At 45.3% G+C, this 12500-nt stretch overlaps 1 protein-coding gene across 2 annotated transcripts in view; it reads left to right on the top strand.

Moving 5' to 3' along the window:
* Nucleotides 1-3505, top strand: part of LOC121844949 (Krueppel-like factor 12) — a 22966-nt gene extending 19461 nt beyond the window's left edge. For both annotated transcript variants that reach the window (XM_042315479.1, XM_042315480.1), the window contains one exon: nt 3285-3505. In XM_042315479.1, coding sequence (XP_042171413.1) covers nt 3285-3466 — 182 coding nt within the window. In that variant the 3' untranslated portion in view covers nt 3467-3505. The remainder of the gene's footprint in view (nt 1-3284) is intronic.
* The last annotated feature ends 8995 nt before the right edge of the window (nt 3506-12500 follow it).

The following is a 12500-nucleotide window of genomic DNA, read 5'->3' as shown; positions in this document are numbered from 1 at the left end:
CACACACACACAGGTACATCACACACACACACACACACACAGGTACATCACACACACACACACACACACAGGTACATCACACACACACACACACACAGGTACATCACACACACACACACACAGGTACATCACACACACACACACACACACACACACACACACACACACACACAGGTACATCACACACACACACACACACACACACACACACAGGTACATCACACACACACACACACAGGTACATCACACACACACACACACACACACACACACAGGTACATCACACACACACACACACACAGGTACATCACACACACACAGGTACATCACACACACACACACACAGGTACATCACACACACACACACACAGGTACATCACACACACACACACACACAGGTACATCACACACACACACACACAGGTACATCACACAGGTACACACACACACACACAGGTACATCACACACACACACACACACACACACACACACACACACACACAGGTACATCACACACACACACACACACACAGGTACATCACACACACACAGGTACATCACACACACACACACACAGGTACATCACACACACACACACACAGGTACATCACACACACACACACACACACAGGTACATCACACACACACAGGTACATCACACACACACACACACAGGTACATCACACACACACACACACAGGTACATCACACACACACACACACAGGTACATCACACACACACACACACAGGTACATCACACACACACACACACACACAGGTACATCACACACACACACACACACACAGGTACATCACACACACTCCCCTTTCTATCTGTCCTCCACCATTCTTCTATCTGATTCATTCTCTCTCCTTCTCTATGACTGACCCTGTAAAACAACACATTACACTGCACCCATCACCCATCATCTAACACCTATCACCTATCACCTATCACCTATCACCCATCACCTATCACCTATCACCTATCGCCTATCATCTAACATCTATCACCTACCACCTATCATCTAACACCTATCACCTATCACCTAACACCTATCACCTATCATCTAACACCTATCACCTATCATCTAACACCTATCACCTATCATCTATCACCTATCACCTATCATCTAACACCTATCACCTATCATCTATCATCTAACACCTATCACCTATCATCTAACACCTATCACCTAACACCTATCACCTATCACCTATCACCTAACACCTATCACCTATCATCTAACACCTATCACCTATCACCTATCACCTATCACCTATCATCTAACACCTACCACCTATCATCTAACACCTATCACCTATCACCTATCACCTATCACCTATCACCTATCACCTATCATCTAACACCTATCACCTATCACCTATCACCTAACACCTATCACCTATCACCCATCACCTAACACCTATCACCCATCACCTATCACCCATCACCTAACACCTATCACCCATCACCTATCACCCATCACCTATCACCTATCACCTATCATCTAACACCTAACACCTATCACCTATCACCTATCATCTAACACCTAACACCTAACACCTATCACCTAACACCTACCACCTAACACCTATCACCTATCACCTATCACCTACCACCTAACACCTAACACCTATCACCTAACATCTATCACCTATCGCCTATCACCTAACACCTATTGCCTAACACCTATCACCTATCAACTATCACCTACCACCTAACACCTATCACCTAACATCTATCACCTATCGCCTATCACCTAACACCTATTGCCTAACACCTATCACCTATCAACTATCACCTACCACCTATCACCTAACATTTATCACCTATCACCTAACATCTATCACCTAACATTTATCACCTATCACCTATCACCTATCACCTATCACCTATCACCTATCACCTAACACCTATCACCTAACATCTATCACCTAACATCTATCACCTATCATTATATTATTAGATTATATATATATATCCACTAGGGGGCAGCAGATTATACATATATCCACTAGGGGGCAGCAGATTCTATATATATCCACTAGGGGGCAGCAGATTATATATATATCAACTAGGAGACAGCAGATTCTATATATATCCACTAGGGGGCAGCAGATTATATATATATATCAACTAGGAGGCAGCAGATTCTATATATATCCACTAGGGGGCAGCAGATTCTATATATATCCACTAGGAGGCAGCAGATTCTATATATATCCACTAGGGGGCAGCAGATTATATATATATATCCACTAGGGGGCAGCAGATTCTATATATATCCACTAGGGGGCAGCAGATTATACATATATCCACTAGGGGGCAGCAGATTCTATATATATCCCCTAGGAGACAGCAGATTCCATATATATCCACTAGGGGGGCAGATTTATATATATATCCACTAGGGGGCAGCAGATTCTATATATATCCACTAGGGGGCAGCAGATTATACATATATCCACTAGGGGGCAGCAGATTCTATATATATCCCCTAGGAGACAGCAGATTCTATATATATCCACTAGGGGGCAGCAGATTATATATATATCCACTAGGGGGCAGCAGATTCTATATATATCCACTAGGGGGCAGCAGATTCTATATATATCCCCTAGGGGCAGCAGATTATACATATATCCACTAGGGGGCAGCAGATTCTATATATATCCACTAGGAGACAGCAGATCATATATATATAGCCACTAGGTGCAGCAGATTCTATATATATCCACTAGGGGGCAGCAGATTCTATATATATCCACTAAGGGGCAGCAGATTCTATATATATCCACTAGGGGGCAGCAGATTCTATATATATATATATATATCCACTAGGGGGCAGCAGATTCTATATATATCCACTAGGGGGCAGCAGATTCTATATATATCCACTAGGGGGCAGCAGATTCTATATATATCCACTAGGGGGCAGCAGATTCTATATATATCCACTAGGGGGCAGCAGATTCTATATATATACACTAGCGGGCAGCAGATTATATATATATATCCACTAGAAGACAGCAGATCATATATATGTAGCCACTAGGGGCAGCAGATGCTATATATATATATCCACTAGGGGGCAGCAGATTCTATATATATCCACTAGGGGGCAGCAGATTCTATATATATCCACTAGGGGGCAGCAGATTCTATATATATCCACTAGGGGGCAGCAGATTATATATATATATATATATCCATCTATCACCTATCACCAATCCGGGGGGTGTGACAGTAAAAATCATAATCTATCTTCTCTGTCCCAGGTGAGAAGCCGTATAAGTGCACGTGGGACGGGTGCACGTGGCATTTTGCCCGTTCTGACGAGCTGACCCGCCATTACAGGAAACACACGGGGGTGAAGCCCTTCAGGTGTAGCGACTGTCAACGCTCCTTTTCCCGCTCAGATCACCTGGCCCTGCACAGACGCAGACACACACTGATCTGAGGAGGGAGGGAGGGACGGACGGACAGACACTGATCTGAGGAGGGAGGGAGGGAGGGAGGGAGGGAGGGAGGGAGGGAGGGAGGGAGGGAGGGAGGGAGGGAGGGGGAGGGAGGGAGGGAGGGAGGGAGGGAGGGAGGGAGGGAGGGAGGGAGGGGGACTGATCTGAGGAGGGAGGGAGGGAGGGAGGGAGGGAGGGAGGGAGGGAGGGAGGGAGGGAGGGAGGGAGGGAGGGAGGGAGGGAGGGAGGGAGGGAGGGACTGATCTGAGGCGGGACGGACAGACACTGATCTGAGGAGGGACGGAGAGACACTGATCTGAGGAGGACGGACGGACGGACGGACACTGATCTGAGGAGGGATGGACAGACACTGATCTGAGGAGGGACGGAGAGACACTGATCTGAGGAGGGACGGACGGACGGACGGACACTGATCTGAGGAGGGATGGACAGACAGACAGACAGACAGACAGACAGACAGACAGACAGACAGACAGACAGACAGACAGACAGACAGACAGACAGACAGACAGACAGACAGAGACTGATCTGAGGAGGGACGGACGGACAGACACTGATCTGAGGGACGGACAGTCACTGATCTGAGGAGGGATGGACAGACAGACAGACAGACAGACAGACAGACAGACAGACAGACAGACAGACAGACAGACAGACAGACAGACAGACAGACAGACAGAGCAGCAGACAGACACTTAGACAAACAGTAGATGGACTGTTGTAGCCTACAAGTGTATGGATGGGTCAGTAGACAGAAGTAGGTCCACTAAGACTGAGAACTTCATTCAACATGTTTTAAACTCGGATTGAAAGAACAAGTGTCCAAGTAACAAAATGCTTTGTCAAATGTATTTTATTCTGTTTTCCATACAAATTAAACTGTGAATTAAATGTATACTACAATACATGTGTCAAATGTTAAAATTATATTAATTTATTGTACTATAATTTCTGAATTCTCTTAATTACATTTCAAAGAATATATAATTTATGTTCTGAGAAATCACAGTGAGAAGACAACATATATATATATATATCCACTATATAGATATATATATATATTCTATATATATATATATATATATATACACATATATATACACTAGGGGGCAGCAGATTCTATATATATCCACTAGGGGGCAGCAGATTATATATATATATCAACTAGGAGGCAGCAGATTCTATATATATATATATACACACTAGGAGGCAGCAGATTATATATATATATCCACTAGGGGGCAGCAGATTATATATATATATCCACTAGGGGGCAGCAGATTCTATATATATATATACACACTAGGAGGCAGCAGATTATATATATATATCCACTAGGGGGCAGCAGATTCTATATATAGCCACTAGGAGGCAGCAGATTATATATATATCCACTAGGGGGCAGCAGATTTTATATATATACATTAGGGGGCAGCAGATTCTATATATATCCACTAGGGGGCAGCAGATTATATATATAGCCACTAGGGGGAGCAGATTATATATATAGCCACTAGGAGGCAACAGATTCTATATATATAGCCACTAGGAGGCAGCAGATTCTATATATATAGCCACTAGGAGACAGCAGATTCTATATATATTCACCTACACCACCTGATGTCACAGGAAGGCCATAAAGATCATCAAGGACAACAACCACCGGAGCCACTGCCTGTTCACCCCGCTATCATCCAGAAGGCAAAGGTCAGTACAGGTGCATCAAAGCTGGGTCCGAGAGACTGAAAAACAGCTTCTATCTCAAGGCCATCAGACTGTTAAACAGCCACCACTAACATTGAGTGGCTGCTGCCAACACACTGACTCAACTCCAGCCACTTTAATAATGGGAATTGATGGGAAATTATGTAAAATATATCACTAGCCACTTTAAACAATGCTACCTAATATAATGTTTACATACCCTACATTATTAATCTCATATGTATATGTATATACTGTACTCTATATCATCTACTGCATCTTTATGTAACACATGTATCACTAGCCACTTTAACTATGCCACTTTGTTTACATACTCATCTCATATGTAAATACTGCACTGAATACCATCTACTGTATCTTGCCTATGCCGCTCTGTACCATCACTCATTCATATATCCTTATGTACATATTCTTTATCCCCTTACACTTGTGTCTATAAGGTAGTAGTTTTGGAATTGTTTGCTAGATTACTTGTTGGTTATTACTGCATTGTCGGAACTAGAAGCACAAGCATTTCGCTACACTCGCATTAACATCTGCTAACCATGTGTATGTGATAAATACAATTTGATTTGATTTGATTTGATATTCACCAGGAGACAGCAGATGATATATATATCCACTAGGGGATAGCAGATTCTATATATATCCACTAGGGGGCAGCATATTCTATATATATCCACTAGGAGACAGCAGATGATATATATATCCACTAGGGGGCAGCAGATTCTATATATATCCACTAGGAGACAGCAGATTCTATATATATCCACTAGGAGGCAGCAGATTATATATATATCTACTAGGAGACAGCAGATTCTATATATATCCACTAGGAGGCAGCAGATTGTATATATATCCACTAGGAGGCAGCAGATTCTATATATATCCACTAGGGGATAGCAGATTCTATATATATCCACTAGGGGGCAGCAGATTCTATATATATCCACTAGGAGACAGCAGATTATATATATAGCCACTAGGGGGCAGCAGATTCTATATATATATATATCCACTAGGAGACAGCAGATTCTATATGTATAAACTAGGAGACAGCAGATTCTATATATATCCACTAGGGGGCAGCAGATTCTATATATATCCACTAGGGGGCAGCAGATTCTATATATATCCACTAGGGGGCAGCAGTTCCCTATTTTTAAAAACATGGGCCTCCAACTCTGGTATTGTAGAGGGACATGCAGGCTTTTCTTCCAACCCAGCAGTAACACACCTCATTTAAATAATCTGCCTTGATGATCTTCAATCTAGCTTTTCTAAACTAATTTTCATTTAATCGAAGGTGAAGGAAGAGAGATGTTTAACTGGTATCTATCTAGAGGGGAAGGAACAGAGAGATGTTTAACTGGTATCTATCTAGAGGGGAAGGAACAGAGAGATGTTTAACTGGTATCTATCTAGAGGGGAAGGGACAGAGATGTTTAACTGGTATCTATCTAGAGGGGAAGGAGGAGAGAGATGTTTAACTGGTATCTATCTAGAGGGGAAGGAACAGAGAGATGTTTAACTGGTATCTATCTAGAGGGGAAGGAGGAGAGATGTTTAACTGGTATCTATCTGGAGGGGAAGGAGGAGTGAGATGTTTAACTGGTATCTATCTAGAGGGGAAGGAGGAGAGATGTTTAACTGGTATCTATCTAGAGGGGAAGGAGGAGAGATGTTTAACTGGTATCTATCTAGAGGGGAAGGATGAGAGATGTTTAACTGGTATCTATCTAGAGGGGAAGTAGGAGAGAGATGGTTAACTGGTATCTATCTAGAGGGGAAGGAGGACAGATGTTTAACTGGTATCTATCTAGAGGGGAACAGAGATGTTTAACTGGTATCTAACTAGAGGGGGAACAGAGATGTTTAACTGGTATCTATCTAGAGGGGAAGGAGGAGAGAGATGTTTAACTGGTATCTATCTGGAGGGGAAGGAACAGAGAGATGTTTAACTGGTATCTCTCTAGAGGGAAGGAGGAGAGAGATGTTTAACTGGTATCTATCTAGAGGGGAACAGAGATGTTTAATTGGTATCTATCTAGAGGGGAAGGGACAGAGAGATGTTTAACTGGGATCTATCTAGAGGAGGAAGGAGGAGAGATGTTTAACTGGTATCTATCTAGAGGGGAAGGAACAGAGAGATGTTTAACTGGTATCTATCTAGAGGGGAACAGAGATGTTTAATTGGTTTCTATCTAGAGGGGAAGGGACAGAGAGATGTTTAACTGGTATCTATCTAGAGGGGAAGGAACAGAGAGATGTTTAACTGGTATTTATCTAGAGGGGAAGGGACAGAGAGATGTTTAACTGGGATCTATCTAGAGGGGAAGGAGGAGAGATGTTTAACTGGTATCTATCTAGAGGGGAAGAGAGATGTTTAACTGGTATCTATCTAGAGGGGAAGGGACAGAGAGATGTTTAACTGGTATCTCTCTAGAGGGGAAGGAGGAGAGATGTTTAACTGGTATCTATCTAGAGGGAATGGACAGAGAGATGTTTTACTGGTATCTATCTAGAGGGGAAGGGTCAGAGAGATGTTTAACTGGTATCAATCTAGAGGGGAAGGAGGAGAGAGATGTTTAACTGGTATCTATCTAGAGGGTAAGGTGGAGAGAGATATTTAACTGGTATCTATCTAGAGGGAATGGACAGAGAGATGTTTAACTGGTATCTATCTAGAGGGGAAGGGTCAGAGAGATGTTTAACTGGTATCTATCTAGAGGGGAAGGAGGAGAGAGATGTTTAACTGGTATCTATCTAGAGGGGAAGGAGGAGAGAGAGATGTTTAACTGGTATCTACAGTGCCTTGCGAAAGTATTCGGCCCCCTTGAACTTTGCGACCTTTTGCCACATTTCAGGCTTCAAACATAAAGATATAAAACTGTATTTTTTTGTGAAGAATCAACAACAAGTGGGACACAATCATGAAGTGGAATGACATTTATTGGATATTTCAAACTTTTTTAACAAATCAAAAACTGAAAAATTGGGCGTGCAATTCTTGGGATAGCACTGCTCCCAAGCCGACCTCTGAGGCATCCGTCTGAACCACAAACTCTTTCTCAAAGTCTGGTACCACCAGCACTGGGTTACAGCAGAGAGCCTCTTGTAATGTCCTAAATGCTTTGGTGGCCCTTTCATCCCATTTGACCATGTTTGGCCCTCTGGCTCTAGTCATGTCGGTAAGTGGGGCGGCCACTGTGGCATAACTTGGGATGAACTTCCGGTAGTAACCGGTCAGCCCTAGGAAGGCTCGGACCTGCTTCTTATTTACTGGTTTCGGCCATTCTCTAATTGCCTTCACCTTCTTATGTTGGGGTTTGATTAACCCTCTTCCTACAGTGTATCCCAGATACTCTGTTTCCTCTAACCCCACATAACACTTGGCAGGGTTTGCCGTGAGCCCTGCCTTTCTAAGGGCATCTAACACTGCCTGTACCCGGGGTAAGTGGGATTCCCAATCTGGGCTGTAGATCCCCACGTCATCTAAATAAGCTGCGGCGTATGCTTTATGCGGTTTTAGGACTTTGTCCATGAGCCGTTGAAAGGTGGCTGGGGCCCCGTGTAAGCCGAATGGCATGACGGTGTATTGAAACAAACCGTCAGGTGTTGCAAAGGCTGTCTTTTCTTTGGCCCTGGGGGTCAGAGGAATTTGCCAGTACCCTTTTGTCAGATCAAGGGTCGTAATGTACCGAGCATGACCAATACCGAGCATGACCAAGGCCCATCGAGCCTCGGGTACCCGATATGGCCTCATACTCACTTTTCTCCCTGGTAGGGAAACGATATCATGAGCCGTAACCTCAGTTCGGCCAGGTACCTCTGAAAACACATCTCTGTTTTTCTGGATCAGGGTCTTTACTTCCTGTACTTGCGCTGGGGACAGAGTGGGTGAAATATTTACTTTGGCTGTCTCCTGAATGTGTGTGGGGTATGTGACCATTAGTGTTTCTCTCTCTCTCATGCTTTTAACAGGTTTATGTGCTAAATCTGTTCCTGGGGCCGTCGACCTGGCTGTCGGATCCGATAATTGACTTCTCCTATTCTCTCCAGTACTTCATATGGTCCTTTCCATGTGGCTAGTAGTTTACACTCTACCGTGGGGATCAGCACTAACACCTTATCTCCCGGTTGAAATTCCCTCAGGGTAGCCTGCCGGTTATAAGTGTGCCGCTGGTGTTCTTGTGTTTGTCTCATGTGCTCTCTGACGATGGGCATGACTGTCGCTATCCTGTCTTGCATTGCCGTGACGTGCTCTATGACACTAGTATACGGGGTGGATTGGTGCTCCCAGGTTTCCCGGGCGATGTCTAAGATTCCCCGGGGATGCCTCCCATATACCAGCTCAAAGGGAGAAAACCCCAGCGAGGCTTGAGGAACCTCTCTAATGGCAAACATCAGATACGGCAACATGCAATCCCAGTTTTTCCCATCCTTTTCGATTACCTTCCTGAGCATTGACTTCAGGGTTCGGTTGAATCTCTCAACCAGCCCGTCCGTCTGAGGATGGTAAACCGATGTCCTCAACTGTTTCACCTGCCACAGTTTACAAAGGTCCGCCATAAGGCGGGACATAAAGGGGTCCCCTGGTCGGTAAGGATCTCCTTTGGAACCCCTACCCTGGTGAACAAGAGCACTAATTCCTTTGCGATATTTTTGGAAGTCATCGTCCGAAGGGGAATGGCTTCTGGGTAGCGAGTGGCATAATCTAGAATGACCAGAATGTATTGGTGCCCTCTGGCGGATTTGGGTAGTGGGCCCACTAAATCCATCGCTATCCTCTCAAATGGCATTTCGATTATGGGGAGTGGCACTAACGGGCTTCTAAAAGCTGGTCGGAGAGCTGTTAACTGGCACTCCGGGCACTCTCCCCAATGCCGAGCCACTTCAGCTTGAATTCCTGGCCAGTAAAACCTCCTTACAATCCGGTCTCGGGTTTTATCGATACCAAGGTGCCCCCCCAGAATGTGCCCATGAGCTAGATCCAGTACTGTCCTCCGGTACCGAGTGGGAACCAACAACTGTTCCACCACATCAACCCCTATTTTCGAGACTCTGTACACCAAACCCTTTTTCATGATGAAGTGGGGAAAACTATTAGGCATCATCCCACCATTTATGGGAGTACCATCTACGACCTGCACATCTGCTCTGGCTTGCTGCAGGGTTGGATCCTGGTTTTGGGCCGTCCCAAAATTAGTCAAGGACCCTGCCAGGTCTGCTGGTTCTAGATCGTCGTCCTCTGGATTCAGATCGACCCCAGCCCCACTAGTATCGGGCTGTTCGTTATCAGCGAGGTTTGCCACTTCATCCTCCTCCTCCCCTACTAGCACCTGTGATGTTGTCCCCTGGGAGACCTCTTTTCTTGGCTTTGGTTGAAGGCCCCATGCTTCTTCCTGCTTGGTCGGGGTTGTTGGCTTCTCAACTATGCCATTCTTGTGGCCTAACTCCGCAAAGTTAGGAAAGTCTCTACCCAATATTACATCAAATGGCATCTTTGGGACCACGCCGACCTCATAATCCAGCAGACCGTCCTCTGTTTGTATGCTCACTAAGGCCGTGGGGGTACAGACGGGTATCCCCATGAATGCATGTAACACTGATATCCTGTCTTGTATCCAGTTTATGATTCGGCACTAGGCCTGCAACGACCAGGGTTAGCATACTGCCGGAATCCAGCAGTGCTTCAACCTCTTTCCCTTCAACCTTCACCCTGCACATATGTTTGTTTATTGATCTTTCAAGTACAGTGGTTACAACAGGACATGCATATACCGTATATCATCTTCATTTTCACCGAGGTTACATTGCATTGGCTCTTCTTTAATAGGGCAGTAGACTGCAATATGTCCTGGTTAGTGGTTACAACAGGACATGCATACCGTATATCATCTTCATTTTCACCAAGGTTACATTGCATTGGCTCTTCTTTAATAGGGCAGTAGGCTGCAATATGTCCTGGTTGATTACAATTGTAACAGATAATAGGGGTTCGGGGGGGAGACCCCCTCGACACCCAGTCCCGGTTTCCGTTTTTTCCCTTAGTGTCTCAGCCTGATTCTGATTCTTTCCTCATGGCCCCACGCTGCTCTCTTCCCCCTCCATATGTTGGGACAGCCTTACCCCGTCCGCTGGTTCGCCCAGGCCTGGGGAACGGGAATCTTTCCTCCTGTGCTTGCTCAGCTGTTCCTGCCGTACAATACCGTTCAACCAGGCCCACAAGATGGTCGGCGGAAAGTACCTCGTTCTGGCCAACCCATCGTCTCACTTCTTGGGGTTGACCTCACTGGAACTGGTTGAGTACGATTGAGTACGATGGTCTCGACGATCTCGGCGGATGACCGGGTCTCTGGTCGCAACCATTTCCGTGCCAGGTGAATCAAGTCAAACATCTGTGTTCGTGGGGGTTGTCCCGGTCGGTAGGACCACTGGTGGAAGCGATGTGCCCTCACGGTATCGGTCACTCCCAGTCTAGTCAGGATCTCTCCCTTTAGTTTATCGTAATCCTGTGCATCTTTCAACTCCAGGTCGAAATACGCTTTTTGAGTGTCCCCTGCCAGGTATGGTGCCAGAAGCCCTGCCCACTTCTCCCTCTCTGCCGTCCTTTCGAAGGTGGTAAGATATGCTTCCACATCATCCTGCGCTGTCATTTTTTGAAGAAAATGATTGGCCCGCCTCTGGGTATTTGCAGCTGGTAATTGAGCCCTAATTTGGTCCGCTAGCCCCTTTAGGCCTTCTCTTAACTCCCGGGTGTTTCTCTCTTGCTCTTCTCTGAGCAGCTGGTTGGTGCGGTGCTGGACCTGTAACGTGTCCTGACACATTCGCATTGCATCCTGATGAGCTATTTGTTGAGCTCTAGTTGCCTCTTGTTGGGCGGCCGCCGCTTGTAACAGGGCCTGTATGGCTCCCTCCATACTCATTTTCCTGAGAAACTGTCCTAACCAAACAAAGCCAAAACAAAAAAAAAAACTGACTCCCCTTTGGAGTGCTAACTGAACCTTTATTTATTTTTTTCTTCTACCTAACCAGTGGTATGTTAGTCCATGCCCGCATCCTCCACCACGTGTGGCAAACCTCTTCAAGGTTAGGAGCGTTTGTCACAAACTAAGTGGTAAACTGTCACCAAATCACCCAAGAATGAGAGTTCTTTCGAACAGGACAGTACCTGTGTGTTTGTTTCTCCGTCCTGGTCCACCCAGGCCGTAGGCGAGGTCAAGGATAGCAGGGTTCGGTACACGAATCGGGTTCTCGGTAGGTCCAGGTCCAAACGCCAACAGGTAA

Source organism: Oncorhynchus tshawytscha, unplaced genomic scaffold (genome assembly GCF_018296145.1).
Source record: "Oncorhynchus tshawytscha isolate Ot180627B unplaced genomic scaffold, Otsh_v2.0 Un_contig_5051_pilon_pilon, whole genome shotgun sequence".
NCBI classification, from domain to species: Eukaryota; Metazoa; Chordata; class Actinopteri; order Salmoniformes; family Salmonidae; genus Oncorhynchus; species Oncorhynchus tshawytscha.
Note: the sequence above shows the minus strand (reverse complement) of the source record. Positions and strands in the feature narration are given on the sequence as shown.